Below are 19363 nucleotides of genomic sequence, written 5' to 3'. Positions count from 1 at the left end.
ACATGTCATGATTGTGTGCTCACATATCCATATGGCCTTGCCTATATAAGTAGGCCCATATTCATTGGATTGGTTAATACAGTTGATCATTTGTATATTGATGAGAATATAGTTGTTCTTGTCATACTTTTGTCTCTCTTTTGTGCTTTTCATTGTGCCCTTGGTCTTGGCAAAATCTCACATGGTATCAGAGCCATTGGAGCTTCATTGATTGGTTTTGGGAGACATCTTGGAAAGCTTCAATTTTTGGATCTGAAGTATTGCATGCTTTGGAGGCATCCTAGAGCGTTTTCGACCTCACCATTGCGTATGGAAGGTCGTTTCCATAAAAATCGAGTATAAACTCGACCTATTTTGGAGGAAATTGATTTTCGGGCTTGGAGGAAAAAATTCGCCTATTTGGGTAAATATCGTACGGATTTTTTTTATTTTTAAAAAAAAAATTTAAAAGTATTCTAGGTGCAGGAGGAATTTATTTTTATTAAAAAAAAAAAAAGAGTTTTTTTTGGGTTTCAGGGGTTTAATTAACCCCACCCTCGAACCACATAGTACCACTTGCTTTTTTCTACAAAGGTCGTAACCTGTGCAAACCACAGGGTCGTACCGTCTGCCGACAACCGTCGTCCATGCTTAGATCGACAATCTCCTCAGTGTTGCTCCTTCCGGCCCCTGCGGCCTCGCAAACCCTGCTCCGGCAGCCCTGACAATGGCAGCAACCGCCTCCCGCCGGCAACTAGACCCACCAACCGGCTCCGGCCTCCGGCAACTGGCTGCGGTCACCGGCTCCGGCAACTGGCCAATGGGCCTCATCTACATTCACCCCTGCGTACCACGCCCACCACGTGGCAAGAGGCCACTGGCCCGTGGAAAACCCTCTGACACGTCATTTGCCCAGTCAGCGCCACGTCAGCCTTTTCTGTATAGTCAACCATAGGGTGCGACGGCCAATTTGACAGTTAGACGGTCGTCAAATTTAACACAGTGTTGTGCTGACGTCAACCTGCATTAGCGTTTTTTGAAAATTTTAGACCCCTCTCCGTTGAGCAGTTTGGTTTTTTGGGTCAACTTTGGAGGCTTCCTAACTAACTCAATTTTGCTCCCTTTTTTGTGCAATTTTTTTTTATTTGGGCTAATTTTTCGTGCTCTCCGTAGTGGTGTGGTTATTTTCTGATTTTGGTGCACAAGTTTTTCAGAATTTTTAGATTCTCTCAGCTGTACCTATCCAATCCTCAATTTTGCAACTTCAAAGGCTTCATTTGGGCTCATACGACCTCCTTTTCAGGTGCCATTTTTTTTAAAGTGCATAATTTTTCGTCTACTTTCATAATCTATGACCAGTTTGCAAACATTTTGAGTGGATATTGTACTTTCATATATTGGTCATTTTTGGCCTACTTGGTACTTGTAATTTGTTTGGATCTTAGTTTAGATCTCTTGTGTTATCAGTTGAGTCTCCTTTGGCCTCATTGAGGCAATTGTAAAGTTGAAATCAGAAGTCCAATTTGTCATTTTTTGCAAGTGGCCCATTGTACACGCACTAAGTATAAAGTGTCGAATCATCACTTTTTTTTTTTGGGGGGGGGGGGGGGGGTTCTTTGATTGAGTGAATTTGGGGGGTGTCTTGTGTGATTGTGCCTCTCTTTCCTTGAGCTCTTTCATTTTTGTTGCTATGAGCCCTCACATAATAGAACTCTCAAAGAAATGGCTAACTGTATGATGCATGCACGTTCTCTTGATCCTGCCTTTTGGGCAAAGGTTATCAGTTGTGCCACACACATCCAAAATCAAGTTCCTCACAAAACTTTGATAGGTATTACTCCTTTTGAGGATTGGGCTAGTAGGAAACCGATTGTGAGACATTTCAGAGTCTTTGGGTGTCCAGCATGGGCTCGCATTCCTCCGCAGAAATGCAAGGCATTGCAACCTCAGAGTAGGCCTTGTCTTTTTGTTGTATATCCTGAGGGTGTTAAGGCATATCGATTGATGGATCCTGAGACACATGAGGTGTTCATTGAGAGGAGTGTTCATTTTGAGGAAAGCTCTCCTAGCTTAGCCTCTCTACCTCCTCCACCTTCCTCCTTTGTGGATAGTGATGCCAGTGATTCAGATGATGAGACTCCTTCAACTCCGCCTTGCAGGGTTACACCTTTGCAGAGTCCACTTGCAGTTGAGGAGCCTCGTTCTCCACCTCCACCTAGACCTCATTGGGCTCGACAAACACTTGAGTCAACGAGTTCTCTTGTTGGGGATCCTTCAGATACATGGAGGACTCAATCACAGCATCAGGACCTTCCACATGCATACATTGCTACCGCTTCCGATCCACAGATATTTCGGGAAGCATCAGGGATTCCTGAGTGGGACCAAGCTATGGAGGAAGAGTATAGTTCCTTGATGAGGAACAACACATGGGAGTTAGTCCCTCTCCCTAAGGGGAGCAAGATGGTTTGATGTAAGTGGATCTATCGGACCAAGTTTGTAGCGGATGGTAGTGTGGATAAGTATAAGGCTCGGCTTGTTACGAAAGGTTTCTCTCAGGTTCCAGGTGTTGACTATACTGAGACCTTTGCGCTTGTAGCCAAGATGAGCTCCATTCGCTTAACACTTGCTATTGTCACAGCTTATGGTTGGGTTGTACATCAGATGGATGTGAAGAGTGATTTTCTTCATGGGGATCTTGATGAGGAGATTTATATGGAGCAGCCACAGGGTTTCATCCAGGATTCTTCCTTGGTTTGCAGACTAAGGAAATCTCTTTATGGCCTTAAGTAGGCCCCCATGGCTTGGTACGCCAAGATAGATTCCTTTCTCCTCTCTGCAGGGTTCACCGGGTGTCATTCTGATTCGAATGTCTACATTTTGCGACAGGATGACTCACACTTGATACTTGTGCTCTATGTTGATGATTTGATCATTACAAGGAGCACTGCATCCATCATTAGCAGCGTCAAATTTGCTTTGCAAGACAGATTTGCTATGACTGACTTGGGTCTTTTGCACTACTTTCTCGGGATAGAGATTTCACAGTCATCTTATGGGATCACTCTTTCACAACCCAAGTATGCTCTTGATCTACTTGCACGCTTTCATATGGTTGATTGTGAGCCTGCACCGACTCCCTTTCTTTCAGGAGACAAGCTTAAGGCTAAGTGTTCTTCTCCTCCAGTTGATGCCACATTGTATCGTCAGCGTGTGGGTAGTCTCATCTACTTGACTCATACACGGCCTAATATTTCATTTGCGGTTGGCATGGTTTCCCACTTTATGCATGAACCACATGAGCTTCATTGGAAAGCCGCAAGCGCATCCTTCACTACATCCAGGGTACACATCATTATGGGATTCATTATGCAACAAGCACAGGACTTCACTTGGTTGGTTACATAGACTCTGATTGGGCTGGTGATCTTGATGATCGTAAGTCTACTTCAGGTTACAGCTTCCACCTTGGTTCGGGCCCCATTTGTTGGCAGAGCAAGAAGCAGCATGCTATTGCTCTCTCTTCGACTGAGGCTGAGTATAGAGGGGTTGTTAACGCAACGACTGAGACCATTTGGCTTCAGCATATTCTCACAGAGTTTGGGTTCACCACTCCACAACCGACAGTTCTACATTGTGACAATCAGAGTGCTATTGCAATCTCGAAGAACCCGGTCCAACATCAGCAGACCAAACACATCAAGATCCATATGCACTACATCCAAGAGCTGATTCAGGAGCAGGTCATTGATTTGCAGTATTGTCCTACAGCGGAGCAAGTTGCAGACATATTCACCAAACCTTTAACCGAGAGTAAGTTCCAACAGTTGCGAGCTCTCTTGGGGGTGCAGGATGTCTCATTAGGGGGGGTCAGCTGACTTCTCCTTCCTCTCTTATGGGGGGGACTTTTTCCTCTTTGAGGTTTTGTCCTTCTTCTTTGAGAGTCTTTTGTACATTTTTCTCTCTTTTGGAGGGAGTTTTTTTTCCACTGGGTTTTTTCCCTTTCTTCGTTTGTGAGAGATTGCATTGCATAGGTTTGTTTGCATGTGCATATTGTACATGAGTACTTATCATGGCCTAGTAGTCGGGACCCATCTTGCATTGTTGACTTGAGTCTTCATTCCCCTAAGTTGCACTTAAGGGGGGGTGTTGGTGTAAATAATTATTCGTCATGGATATTATTGCACTTTACTTAAGTTAACTAGGATAATGCATCTCATCGTAGTTTGGATATGAATATGAAACACTTAGGGAAGTGTGCACATAGAGATATAGCTTGTACGAGAAATTCCACCTTTTGTGGTTTTATCTTGTTGTTACACTCCACATTCGGTGAGTCATCCATCTCTTGTGGAATATTATATTATTTCTCCTACCTACCCCTACTTTTTCTTACCTACCCTTGTTTCTCATTGAGCCACATGTCATGATTGTGTGCTCACATATCTATATGGCTTTGCCTATATAATCAGGCCCATATTCATTGGATTGGTTAATCCAATTGATCATTTGTATATTAATGAGAATACAATTTTTCTTGTCATACTTTTGTCTCTCTTTAATGATTTTTATTGTGCCCTTGGTCTTGGCAAAATCTCAGAGTCGTGCATGACAACATGAACATCATTTTTGAAAAATATTAATTATTAAAAAAAAAATAAGATATTAAAAATTACACAAAAATATGCATAATTTATTTCTACTTTCATATATATATATATATATAGAGAGAGAGAGAGAGAGAGAGAGAGAGTAAAATCCAATTAAGCAAGTGAAGGAGTTGTGTGGCAAATGCCAAAGAAAGGATGACTCAGGCTCAACTTTGATGGGTCATCTAACAGAAATCCTGGCCCTTCAAGTGCAGGATGCATTGCAAAGGATGAAGTTGGAAATATCATTGCAATCAATGCTCAAAAAGTTAGAAGGTACTAATAACGAGGCAGAAGCTCAAGCAACAATCTTTACACTTAACCTGGCCTTTCGGCTTTCAATATTAGAGCTTGATAACTCCCAAGTGATGGTAAATTCAATTGTTAAGGGTTAAACCAAAATTGGAAACTAAACAAATATATAAAGATTACAAAATCAAAACTAAATCAATTTCTAGACTTTAAAGTCTCCCATATCAAACGTGAAGGTAATAGGGAGACTTTAATGTCTAGAACATGATGACTTTAATGTCTGCAACATGATGGAGTGGTGGGATGACTTCAAAGGGTTGCAACTAGCCAATAAGTTATGGTTGGTGATAATGTGATGGATTGGACGAGAGTTGGTAGCATGGAGGACAAGCAGCAAGGAGAGTTAGGGTTTGATAATTTTTTGCAGAGCAATATGGAAGCCATCTTTTCCCTTTTGACAAACAAACAGCAACTTGCCTTCATGGGGAAGATTTCAAAAGAAAGGATTAGGTACATCTTTGAAAATGAGGATCCGCATTTCTTGAGGATTGTTGACAAATTTTGGAGGGGGGAGCATATGAACTCTTAATTCATATATCGCACGGATGTGGATGTGGCTTCTATTTTCTTTGCTTGGTGCTTGGAACTGGGCTACAAAGAAGATGTGAAATGAATAATGAGAGGATGTGTCGGAGAAGAGTGGAAATTTGGTTTGGAGACCCTGATGACAATGGCAAGATCGGATGAAGGATTCATCACCGAGAGCCAAGAATGGGTTCGAGATGCAAAATTTATCGCACCATCGAGGCCTTTTTTGGTTTTGGGAGGAAAATACGATAAAGAATAACAAAGGGCAAAGGCACAAGTTGGTTGAACACTCATCAAAGAGCATCTATGCAATCCTGAGCAAGTGGAGCAGGTGACGGGCAAAGAGTAGCACAGAAAGGCAAAACAAAAGTTCGGCTTCCATAAGAAAGATTATGGGATTGGTTGAGAGTTGCCAAGGAAGAAGGATCTGAAGCCGCAAGTGGGGTGTGAAAAGCTATTTTTTATTGATATTGATCGAATTTACTGGTCTATAGACTTATGTGTCTAGTAAGAAGCATATAGCAATGGTTTTGTAATAGTTGTATATGATGCTTTTGTAATAGTTGTATATGATCTAGGTGGTATGTAGTAGCCTTAGGTATAAACAGTTGACTTCCAAAAAGTAACCTTAGGTTTAAGGAATTACTTGCCAAGTGAGCACCTCGCAAAAGCTGGTGTGAAATTCATCTTTATGAGTTCGCTACTATTTTGATCATCTTATGAGTTCGCAGCTATTTTGTTCATCTTTACGAGTTCGTTACTATTTTGTCTTAGTAACTACCCCTGAAGTACATCTGCGCAGGTAAAAATGTAAAGCTTTGCAGTTAGCTGTAACATTCATTAATTACAAAGCAAACTCAAGTCCTAGCCTTTATATAAGAAAAATTTACCAAATCAGGCAATCGGGTTTGTATTCATTATGAACAACAAAGAAACTCAACTGCTTGGCACAAAAAAGATACAACCTTTATTAATGAATGCCAAAGATGATTAGCTGGCTGGGACCGTTAAGCTTTACGGGACCACAACTTTTTAATGTAAAAATGCGGTAAGTGATCTCACATTTGTAAGACTGACATTGTGGAAACCAATTGAATTGCATAAATCACATATTCTAAAATGAAATTTAAACAAGTTACATACTGGACTGACAACCTTAAATACTTTGGTATTGAACAAATATTTTTTGATGGAAGGTGCAGGTTTCAAAGAATTCAGGAACAAAGGATGACCAAGACTGAAGATAGATTTTGAATACCTCAAAATTAGTTACAGCATCAGGTGTCCAGTTAATTTATTGGTGAGATTGTTTGGTTCACAAAGGCTAGCAAGGAATAAAATCAGATTTTTTAGTCCATGGTGAATTTCACAGAACAGATGCCCCAAAATCCTTAGCGAATGACGTCAATGATTCCTGCACGTGACACCAACAAGCTGCAAAAACTTTAATATTTATCCTCCTAACAAAAATCTAAAAGCAAGATATAGCTAGAAAATTGATGATTTGTGCACCCAATGCCAACAGACTGCCAAAAGATTTGGGATGTTGATCACCTGGACATTACCGTAAGGCACCATTGCCTTACACTGACAAAATGGCTGAAAAATACTTCATACCATGCTTTGTTGAATGAAATATTATCTGATAACTAAAGATTGTGCCTGCAAATTATAAATAAGTTGCATCTCATCCCAAAGCCATCTGCTAACATCTCAACTTCAAATTTGCACAATCTCAAATTAAATTCCAAAACTTGACCTAGAGAAAACTAACATAATATAACACACTCGATGCAAACTGCATAATATTAGCCTTGCAGTTATGGGTTACAATGTCAGGTCACATTTGGCTACGATATATGTCATACCATGCAGAACTTTGGCATTTAATCATTTCTAAAAACCTGTTGATAATTCCAGGAAATTTCATATGCTACCTACCTTCCAGACTACAATCAAAAATCATTGAGATTTTGATGCATTTAGACACATTAGACCCACTTAAAGAGTTCAATAAAATTAGACAAGCCTAATTAAAATATAGCCGGCCAGATGCAGAAATAAGCACCATAACCCCAAAATGATCAGTAATGTTCAGTGACGAGGCAAAATAGTATTTCAGCAAACAATAACTAGGCCAGAGGCAAAGCATTCAAGGTGGCTTCGATATTTATATACCTACAATGTACCTTTAAAGCTATATTAAGAACGGAACAGTTTTCATATTATTTTTAGAATATAAGTTGTCAATGTATATGCCTTTCGTGGCCTGTTTATCAGAGGTGGTATTGATAGTAATAAAACTTATTCAGACTACATAATTTCAGCAATTATCCCAGATAGCTGCTCAAAACACTTTTTCAGTGCACCTTGAATGCCTTGGATAATCAAAAAACTTAGTTTCATCATTGCAATCAATGAAGTAGTGAGCTTAATTTTGAAACTTGGCAGAAAGTTAAGTAATCCAAGGATATAAAATTTTTAATTTAAATATATTTGTCGCCTGCTCTGCTTTGAAATAATGATCTGGATTCAGTTGGAGAATGAGATCATGTGGAGTGAGATTTCCTACCAATAAAAACATATAGAACATAATGTGCACATCCTGTGCAGCTTCTCTGTTGGCCACAATGCAATGAGATTAAATAGTATACACAAGCAGCCAGCTTGCAAGGCAAAACTCCCTAACCTGCACCTTTCTTTCAAAATTACCTTTTAGGAGATAGTGAACTTTACAAACTTGGCCCTACAGCAGATGATTAATATGAGATTTTCTACTGCAAGCACAAGATGGTATTTTCAAAATTTACACAATAATACTTCAACATGTTGAATCTTTTATGACACGGTCCGTCCATAACACACAGCCGCAAGATAAAGATTCTTTGCCCATTTTTCCTGAAAAAATATATAACAACATTAGATGGATTTCAAAGAAAATATGGAATTGAGAAGGAGAAGGCAAGATTCATCACCTTGACATGAGTACTGGGGAAGGCAGAAGTGCGAAGCGTTTCTTGGGTTTCATCCCCTGGTTTTCGTCTGGGAACACTAAGCACAAATGCAGCCTGATCAACTGTTGCTGCAGTCGCAGTGATGCGATAACCAGTATCCCAGCGCCTATGGATGCCTTCACTTGGATACAGAAAATCAAGTTCCACCACCTGCATAGAAGTAGTTTGCAAACAGTCAGAAGCACGGTAAAAATTAATTTAGCCAAGTCACTTTTTTATATAAACAGCACATCTTTTTCATATAGCATCTGAACTACCTGATCTGTAAACCCTGCATTGCGTGACATGACAACTCCCCAACGAGTTCCTGCAGTGGCCATTGAAGTCACATAGAAGCCCTCTCTCCATTTCTTGTTTATCCACTTAAATGGAAAAGACTCACTGACTTTATAAGATTGTTGTGTATATGGTGTCCCTGAAACATGTTAAACATATCATAAAATCAATTTCCACGTTTCATGACCAAATTCATCTACAAAATATCATGGGAAAAACAGATGAAATAGAACTTTATTAGCATAGTGATTGATCATAAGCAAAACAGAAGTTCTATATGCATGTAAATAAATAAAACTATACCAATCGAAGTTTTTAAACCTGGAACAGGATTGGGGTTCAAATTTGTCCTGATCTATGCAACCATGAACTGGACCAGGATACTCCTAACCCAAAAGATTACAGAAGCTTCTACATATTTTTTCAAAAAAATAAAAATAGAAACATGTCATGCAAAGCTCTTGAACCTGGTTGTTCACCAGAGATGGGATTTGGGATCAAATTTCTCCTGACCTAGATAACCATGAACCGGACCTGGGTACTCCTAAGTCTAACAAAAGATAACATAGGGAGACTGTTCCCAATACATAAAAATAATAGAAATCTTACAAATCCAAGTTCTTGAACCTGGTTGTACACCAGAAACAGTATTTGGGTTAAAATTTATCCTGGTCTAAATAAACATGTATCAGACCTAAATTTACTTAGCCTGAACCCAGCTCAGGTGTCTAGTATTTATGTTCATATAAGTGTAGGTGGCTTTCCTCCCAACCTTCATTAAGAGGCCCAAAAGAATACAGAAGCTTCTACATTATTTTTCAAAAAAATAAAAATACAAACATGTCATCCAAAGCTCTTGAACCTGATTGTTCACCAGAGATGGGATTTGGGATCAAATTTCTCTGGACCTAGATAACCATGAACCGGACCTGGGTACTCCTAAGTCTAACAAAAGATAACATAGGGAGACTGTTCCAGAATAAAAATAATAGAAATCTTACAAATCCAAGTTCTTGAACCTGGTTGTACACCAGAAACAGTATTTGGGTTAAAATTTGTCCTGGTCTAAATAAACATGTATCAGACCTAAATTCACTTAGCCTGAACCCAGCTCAGGTGTCTAGTATTTATGTTCATATAAGTGTAGGTGGCTTTGCTCCCAACCTTCATTAAGAGGCTCTCTCTCTCTCTCTCTCTCTCTCTCTCTCTCTCTCTCTCTCTCTCTCTCTATATATATATATATATATATATATTCAAGAAACGACAGAAAGAATGGCTCTTTTGGAAGGGATATGGCTGGCTAAGAAAAACAGATACCTGAATCTTCAGGTGGAAGATAGACCCATGCCAATTATTAAAGCAACTAAAAAGGAAGAGCAAGATGAGCGACAAACAAACAATATCATTCAAAAAATTAAGATGAGAACTTAGAAAATTCAAGATCTCATACAAATACATCAAGAGGGCAAGAAATACAATGGCAGATAAAGCACCCAATTGTGCGTGTGGAAAAGTCCGTCAACATGGTTTGTGCTCATTATTTTCACTCCATTGCATTAAAGCAGAAGTGCTTGCTTACTCTTTGTTAAAAAATTAGAACTGTAAAACTTGGAATCAAGAAAAGCGGAGAATTGTGTGGTTAAAAAATGATCTTTATGTACACACACTTGTATGTGTCAATGTTTAAATCAGACAGGACAATGATAAAAGACGAAAGAAAACTAATGATCAATGATTAGAGACAATTTTTTGCCATTCTCACAGTTCGAATGTGGTTGAACGTGAATAAAGGTTTCCTTATAAAAAACAAATGCTTAAATTTGATTTTTCTAAATTTCTAGTCATATTTTGGCATTGTTTGTTTAATTAACAAAAAGAATTATCTAAACCAACAGCTTTTCTGGATTTAATGTTCCTTAATAAAAGGTAGCTTTGGACCCAAGAAAAATACTAGAAGGCATAGGTTTGGATACTTGAGAGAAAAGCAAAGGCTTGGCACAGTTAATAGCAAACCAAACAAACTTTAGGTCAAAATGTGAAGGCCTACAAAAATCCTCAAATAAGCTATCATTTAGAACCCATGTCCATATAAATAAAATATCATGTCACTGCCCTGGACAATCTCTACATTTCCAAATGCTTACAAATAGGATTACAATAGCATGCCTTGAATGTTGTCAACCCTTCCGAAAACAATTCCATTTGGAACTGCCTGAAGTGGAGGCCTCAGCCTGTCTAAAACCTAACCATGTCATCTAAAAAGAATTTGCTAGTTCTTGGGGTACCCACACTCTCTTCAAGAAAGACAAATAGGTGCATGATAAGTAAAAAGAACAAATTTAAAATTGTGCCTCACTAAATGCAAGACTAGATGTTCATGAAACAAGTTCTTGAAGTTTACCATGAGACAAGAAAACCATTATATCATCAGAAGTTAAAACATGCACCCATCAAACTTAATCAATAATATATTTGGTTGAATTATGCATATTATCCATGTTCCATGATTAAATTTCTACAAAACTCATTCAGAAAACGAAAAAATAAGTAGAGCTCACCTTTAGACATTACAACCAAAGAACTCCCATTATTGGCCCCTGCTATTGCACTGATATAATAATTTTTTTCCCATTGTTCCATAATCCATTCCTACATAATTAGAAAAGACTTATCAGTTAATTTTATCCTTCTTGTACAAAAAGCAACTTAGTACACTGTATACTATGCCTCTCAAAAGTTTAATAATTTTCAAGTGTGCACGACACACGTCCAACCTTGTGAAGAAAGAACTGTGAAAGTTCATATACTTGTGCTGTAAACCCAGTTCCTGCATCCATAATGAGGGCCCACAGGTTTGAGCAGGAGGCCACACAGCTTATGAACAGGCCATCTTCATTTCCTTTTTCAACATGTTGTGCCAGCCTGGTATCTGCAACATTATAGTGATACCTAGTAATATAAAACAAGCAATGTGAGGTTACGATTTAAAGAAACTTAGGTATAAATATCAGATTCATGAAAGACAATCACAAGATATAGCACAAAAAAGGAAACTTTTAGAATTCTAGCCAAGCAGAGCAGATGCCTACCCATTCACAACTAATATAAAAAGAAGAAGCTCTAAAAGCACACACCATATCCAATATAATAAACTATAAAGACATCGAAAACAAAACAAAATTTATAAAATGCTGAATACAATTGTATAATAACAACATTCTATGAAAAACATGGTAACACACAACAAATTTGAAAAACAATAACAAAGAAACCTGTATTTTAAATTATAGAGCCATGCATACCTCTGCTTCATGGGACGCCGAGCATTGTAAACAGATATCCACTGTGTAGCTGGCATTCCTAGCCGTACTTTCTTCTTTGGTTGTTCCTCATCATCTTCATCCATTGTCAACCTGCCTCGTTTTTGACCAACCTGGCAGACAATTTGAACCAAAAATAAGCAACCCTTAAGATTGCCTCATATTTTCAAATATCAGATTAACCTAAGGACAATGATCATTAAATATGATCACTGAAATATTTTTCTATTCAAGATCGCACCTTTTGTGCACCATCCGTATTTATTGGTCTGACAGCTGGATTTGGAGCAATAATGCCATCAAAAAGTGAGATTAATTTTGAATAGTTAGGCTCCTCATCAAATTTCAAATTTACAACAAATTCCAGGAACTGCTTGAAAGGTTGTGGGCAAAAGCAGCAGAGCATTTCTGGCGAAGTGGCCATTTTTTTCTTGCAAACCAGGAACCCTTTATTGTCACCCTGGTAGCCTTGCCATGGCAATCTGCCACGGAGTAGAAATATTAGAGTATATGCAAGTGATTCAAGATCGTCCCTCCTGCTTGCAGTTCTTCCCAGATGTGCATGCACACTGGCATATCGAACAGTTCCTCTGCATCACCACAATTTCCATAGATTGTATAAGATAAAAATCTTAACAGTAACATTACCCTATGATAGGAACAGAACACAGATCAAACATAAAGAAAGAAAATATTAAAATATAGATATAGCAACTTGCCTGAACACATCTGGCCTTTGGTCATAGTCTACATGCTGTCCAGTTCCGGCATCCTTCCACTTTGTTGCTGCATTATTATTGATATTACACAAACATATACAAAAATAACTATACCGAAAGCTTTGTTAAGACTAAATATTAGCTGAACTTAATCAATGACAGGCAACTTACTTACCTAACCCAAGATCAACAAGAAATAATTTCTTTTCATCTGGTGTACCAGGTTGACCGAGCAGAAAATTTTCAGGTTTTACATCACCATGAACATAACTGGAATTCAGGCATAAAAACCAATTACTCGTGATGTTTAGTGCACAGAATAACACACTAACATATTGTAGCTCATAAGCAAATTAATCAGCATCACTGCTACATACCCTCTGGAATGCATCTTCTCTAAAATAGATATAGATTCTACAGCTATGCATGCCACCATTTCAGTAGACATCCTGCAGATAGATAACAAACTGTCAGTTTGCAGAAAGGATCCTGCCAAAACAGCTACCATGCTGCCAACAAACAGAATAAACTCAAGCAAAGTAAAGAACTAACGCTTGTCCAGATGAATTCCAAGCATCCCATAAACTAGGGCCCAAGATATCCATGACCTGTGGTAAAACAGATAGAAGCAATGTCAGATCAGAAAACGATGAGTGTTTGGAAAACAAAGGAAAGATCCATTAAAAAAATTATTCCTCTTTGTTTTATAATTAGAAAAGGAAACACTAGAAGTTTATCAACAAAAAAACCAATACCATAATATAGTAATCGCCCTGACGACCCTTGTAGTGGACTCGTGGAACACCATGACTCCCTCCAAGAGCACTGTTCAAAACAAGACAAAACATGAGCAAATCATGTAAAGAAACAGGCACCTACAACACTTCGTAGAAATATCCATTAAACCACCAAACAAAAAAAAAAAGGAATTAATCATTACCAGACAAACTAAGCTTCAAGGCAGAGAGAAATTTATAAACCAATGAATCTAAGCATAAAAGAACCAAAAAGATCAGTCTGATACATACGCATAAACTTGCCACTCATACGGAGGGCCATAATTGCAGCCTTTACTACTCCTGTGTTCAAATTTTAGAGCAACCTACAAACATGAAGCAATAAGTGCTTATCACACAAACCATTGGAACTTGGCATGTAAAAAAGGTTTGACAATATTAACAGATTTCATATTTTTAAAACTCACCAATCAAATTGAAATATTTAATAGTATATACTGATACATCATCTAAGTGCATACCTCAATAGCATTAGGACCTGTAGCTGTACCACCAGAAACACGACGACCAACATAAACTTGACCAAAACCACCTTTGCCCAACTTCCTTTCTATTTTATAAAGAGGAGAGCCACCTACTTGAACCTGTACAAAAAAAAAATTAGGAAAGACCAAACAAGATTGTTTAACACTATTCAAAGAAAATAATACCTATGCAACAACAACAGTGCAAAAATCCCATTCATTTGAAAAATTAGCAAGCAAAAGGTCTGAGGATTATTTGAACCACTAAGATACAGTCTCTAGAACGTATCTGAAAAAAACCAAAGACACTGCCAACATACAAAATATAATCAACTACCTTACCAAAATCGAAAGAGCCGTATATGAAATCTTAAGACACAAATAATGGCCATTTCAAAATCTCACAAGGCAATCCATGAGAAATAATCGATTATTTAAGGAAGCAAATGTATTCAAAGTCTTTCCAGGCGCCCCCGAAATCCTAGGAATGATATACGAATAGGTAAATAGAATAAGAATACAAGAATACAAGATGTGTTAGCTCTGTCATTCTATTCAACCCTATAAGTAAGAATCCTACTATTCTACTTGGTGAAAATTATGTTTACAATGTTTAGGCAAAATCACCGTGACCTAGAGATCTTAACAATCCAGTTCATATCCAAATACCCTAACTGAGGAAAGTATAAAATGGTTTAGCGGTTTAAATACTGCTACTTCAAAAGCTATATACCCTTAGCATAACTGTGGGACATGATTCCATTCCATCCGATTTGCATTTTACAAGCATGGGTTGTATTTACCTCCTATAATTTATGAAGGTTCTATTTCATCCAAAAAAAAAAAAATACATACCCTGATGGAGAAAAGCAAGAGATTTTAGGCAATTTAAATTTAATGCACTGCCATTTTAAAAACCAATTAATCTGACAGAGAAAATCAGGAGATGTTTGAGGCTGAGCCATCTAAATGCAATGGTTTGCTATCTCTAAACCCTAAAGACCCAAATTGTAGAACACCAAAAGGGAGTGCAAGAAAACACACCTTTTCAGGAAGAGGTGCGGTACTGCCTTCGTCCTCAGCAGCAGGGAGCTTATCGGCGCTCCTCCCTGCACTGTCATCATCCATCTTTTCGTCAGCAACACTATCCCTAACCGCGGCTAAATCTTCCCCAGCTTTCGCCTCTGCTGACTGCCGACCTTTCTCTTCACGGAGACTCAACCTAACTGCTACAGGCTTAGTTACCCTACGCCCTGTTCTGTTTCTCTTGGGCAAATTCTTCGGCTGTGCGATCGCAATGTCCGTATCAGGGATTTTGTGCTGCTTCGCTAGGTCCGCCGCCTCTTTTGCTACAGCAGCTCTGGTACGCACATGATCGGATGCGATTATCTTTTTCTTATCAACGTCGTTATTTTTCTTCTTGTTGTTGGGGATCCCACGTCTGGCACGGTTTGCGGGCGGGCTACGCTGGGGTTTATTATTATTATTCAAAGGGGGAACACGACCCTTGCGCATTCCACTGCGCAGTTCAGGCATCCTTCACCCATACAATCCAAAGATCCAACCATTTCTTTCTTTCACACTCATCCAAATTCCACCACCATTTCCCCCTAATCGTTCATTAATTTCTTTTTCCCCTTAACAATCTCAAAACGGCCGTACCGAATCTGCATGCATTTCACAGGCGTAAAGATAAAATCCAAACAAAAGCATCGCAAATTGTTCCTCCAATAAAAATCCCCCCAAATACAAAACATAAACAATAAAAAACAAAAATACAGATAAGGCTCTGACCTCCTTCAATATGGGCAGACTGTGAACGAAGAAAAACTGTGGCGGCCGCCTGATACTCGATCCGTTGACGTCGGGGTTTCAATCTATGGAGATGCAAGAGGCGCCCAAAAACCTGCTCAAAAGTAATAATAATTTCCCTTCCCCTGGTATTGCGAGACATGTAATGTGAGAGGATTTATTTATTTATTCATTGATTTGTAGCGGTCAGGTCAGGTCTTCTAGACAAAAAGGGTTGGGTATATAAGGTACCAGCTTCTCAGCCATTTTTGGCTAATTGTGTTTAAATAAGAGTGATTCCAAGCTTGTGGAATAATGGTTAGGAGGGCACTATTTGATTTCCATTCTCCAACAACCTCTTGAAGGATAGTTGGACAAGGGTATAGTTGAGTTTTTTTTTCAAGTTTCTATAATTAGTAATTAGTTAAAAAGTGTAGGGGTTTTTCATTGATGTATATGTCTTAATAAAATAAAATATTGAGAGATATATTTCAAAGAAAAGTCATAAATATAAGTAAAAACATGAGAAATGGGTAAGTTTGTTTGATTAACTTTTTTAAAAGATCTAAAAAGAAATACATTAATCAATTGAATTCAATTCCTATCGATAAATAAATGAATCTATTTCAACAAAAGACTTCGCTCAAAAGAGGGTAGTAAGTAGCACGAACAAGTAAAGGAGTATGTTTTACAAGCTTTTTTATTAACACGATCAAGAAAGGAGATTATACATAATCCTCAACGAAGTGTCTCCAATCCAATATTTTGTTTCTAAATGTATTGAATTGTGGAAAACATTAAATGGAAGCAACAATTTTGGGTGCAGATACAACTTACAGTATGTGTCAAAGCTTGCATGCACATATTGTTGTGGATCCAACTATTGTAGGTGTGACATGTGACTAGTAGTAGTCTAAAACCTTGCAATATGTGCTTTCTAATTCACCATGCACCTCCACCATAATTCAAACATGCAAAAAAAACTTCTAAGATCTACTCAATAAAACACACGTGAATTCGACGATGGAAAAATTGGCTTTGTTAGGGTTTTTACCTCTCGTCTATGTACTTTGGCTTTTCAATAATGTCTTTCCTTGCGTCATACCACATTTATTGTGGGATTTTTAATTTAAATGGCCTCGGCCAGCTTCAACCCAACAATTTCTACTAGTGTTGACTATTTGGTGACTACAAACAATGACTCTTTTGAGAAAGTGTTCCCATAAATTTATGGTGAAAGTCTTTCACAAGGTATGCCTTATGAGACCCCCACAAATGTGGTTTTACCCACTTCATATTTTGATTTTGCATGTCAATGGTTAGAGTGGCATACACTCATTGATTATTTTGTTGGGAAATCCCCCCTAAAAGCATGCTAAAAGATTGGGTTGCCAAGACCAAGGTCCCTCGTGGGGTTTGCCTTGACGAGGTCTAAAACTTCACTAAGGGGTTTTTTTCTTTTTTTTTGTTTTGCTAAAGTTAGTCATGTCTAGGCTATTTTTTAGCATGGCCCTTAGTATGTCTAGTCATCTCTTTTGGTCTTTCAACCCTGGACTTGAGACTTCTAAGTCTCAAATGATTAAAAAAACTCTGAGTGGCTAACTAGATTGAATTCCTTGGTCTCCCTTTGCCATGTTGCATTTTATTTTTGTCATTGCTTCTTCCCCGAGGAAGGTTATTTATGTTGAGCTAGATCTTTTTTATCAAGCTTGACCCCAAAAATGGGTATGTGTGGAAGTTGATTTATCTCAAGATCTTACAGAACCAGTTATTATTCAAATTGGAAGCCTTCACCGTATTCAATTAGTGCTCTATCTGAACTTGCCAAACACTTCCCACAGGTCCCTAATTTTATGTGAGCTTTTGAGGTTTCTAAACTAGAGGAGAAATGGACTACAATAACCCACAAGGGGAAGAATATCCCATCTAATAGTGTGCAAAGCAAGTCTTAGGAGCCCACTGTTGTGCAACTGAAACAAGTTGGTTCAAATCCTTCTTTGAAGGGGAAAGATATTGTGTCTCCCATTGTCCTTAATGCTCCTATTCAACCAAAATTTATGTGAACACCTAAAATGTTATCAATTATCTCTTCTAAGACACCTAGTTTGTGTCACTTATGTAGCCCTTGCCCTTATAATCGTTTCGAGAAAGGTGGGTTTATTTTAGAGAAACAACATAATGGAATGTTAGGTTTTCAAACAGCTTCAAAATTCTTGCAGAATCTTTACTCCTTCTTAGAGATGGGGATGATATGCAAGATTTTCAATTATGAATTTCCTCTAATAGAATGTCCAAGGTCTTACTAACCTCACCATAAAGTATTTTGTGCAGGATACTCCTCATAATTATCCTGGTATTGATGTGTTATGTCTTCAAGAAGTTAAAAATTGTTGCCTTCTTGCTTTCAGTAGCATATCATGTTATTTGGTCAACTAGTATGGTTTTTGCCTCCAACCACGAGGTTTCTCATGGAGGAAGTGTCACTTTGATTGTGTCGCAATGGCAATCTTGCATGGTTGATCATGGGTTTGATCTAACTCGACATCTTGTTTAGATCCTCATGAAAATTGATAATCATTCTTTTGGGATCATTATTGTTGATGCTCCCAATGTTGTTGTAGAGAGATCTTCTCTTAGGAGATGGATTGCATATTCAATGCCCCTAGCCACTTGGGTTATGTATGGTAAATTTAATATGGTCAAGATGGCCTATGATAAAAATGGAACTTTGCCTTTTTGTTGGACAACTTGAAAGCAATAGGCATGGTTTTATATGTGCAATAAATTGGGCCTTCATGATCCTAATTCATATCATCATCACTCTCAAACTGTTTGGCATACATGGAGTAATTTTCAAGTGGGAAATGACAAAGTTCTTAAATGGCTCGATAACACCATGAATACGACGTAGTATTTTTCTCATTTGCTTCCTACATCATGACTTATCGGCTATGTCTCTTCTTGAGGTCACCTTGTCATACCACTTTCCCATTAAGTTCAACATTAATGATGAGGGTGGCGTTGAGTATAATTAGGACAACATTGATTGTTCATGATCAAGGAAAAGATATAATATCTCATAACATCCCCAATCTAAATGACTAAGAATTCCAATTTAAATTTAAGCTTGGGTCGCAAGGTGTGTGCAAGAAGTTGAGTCCAATTTTTGGCCAAAAAGTTGAAGTGTTTTCCTTGTTTTTCAGAATTCATCCCAATTGACCTAAACATTTGAAGCACTTAAAGAATGAATATTGAAAGAATTTAGTAATAAAAAATGTAGTGATTGAAGTCTAGTTTCCAAATATGTAATTTATCTTAATACCCAAATGATACAAATTAAATTTCAATAGGTATTTCTAAAACCTATAGTTTAAAAGTCACTTTTTCGGGACTATACCATGCTTGTGTACGACAGGCATAATTTGACCTAAATGAAAGTGTTTTTTTTAATCCTTTTGGGAAAAAGATTTTTAACACACTCGCCTTTGATGAGGATAATTTTTTTTTTTTTAAT

General features: G+C 38.0%; 1 protein-coding gene across 1 annotated transcript; it reads right to left on the bottom strand.

The window, feature by feature from the left end:
• Window positions 1-7939: 7939 nt before the first annotated feature.
• On the bottom strand, window positions 7940-16106 carry LOC131078668 (casein kinase 1-like protein HD16). The gene is made up of 16 exons (XM_058016418.2): window positions 15853-16106; window positions 15103-15725; window positions 14056-14178; window positions 13826-13899; window positions 13553-13622; window positions 13350-13405; window positions 13175-13246; window positions 12973-13067; window positions 12798-12864; window positions 12320-12668; window positions 12061-12191; window positions 11533-11707; window positions 11317-11407; window positions 8740-8897; window positions 8444-8632; window positions 7940-8366 (listed from the first exon to the last, which is right to left on the bottom strand). The coding sequence occupies exons 2-16, from the start codon at window positions 15592-15594 to the stop codon at window positions 8307-8309; spliced, it is 2202 nt and encodes a 733-aa protein (XP_057872401.1). The 5' UTR covers window positions 15595-15725; window positions 15853-16106; the 3' UTR covers window positions 7940-8306.
• Between the last annotated feature and the right edge of the window lie 3257 nt (window positions 16107-19363).

The sequence above is a fragment of the Cryptomeria japonica genome, chromosome 2, assembly GCF_030272615.1.
Source record: "Cryptomeria japonica chromosome 2, Sugi_1.0, whole genome shotgun sequence".
Lineage (NCBI taxonomy): Eukaryota > Viridiplantae > Streptophyta > Pinopsida > Cupressales > Cupressaceae > Cryptomeria > Cryptomeria japonica.
This window is presented reverse-complemented; position numbering and strand designations above follow the sequence as displayed.

Excerpts from the sequence above, each read along its gene's own strand:
- LOC131078668 (XM_058016418.2), bottom strand. The coding sequence starts at position 15,594 with ATGCCTGAACTGCGCAGTGGAATGCGCAAGGGTCGTGTTCCCCCTTTG. Across the intron at positions 13,406-13,552 it reads AGGGCGATTACTATATTATG|GTCATGGATATCTTGGGCCC; the intron begins GTATTGGTTTTT and ends GTTTTACCACAG. Across the intron at positions 11,408-11,532 it reads CACAGTTCTTTCTTCACAAG|GAATGGATTATGGAACAATG; the intron begins GTTGGACGTGTG and ends CTAATTATGTAG.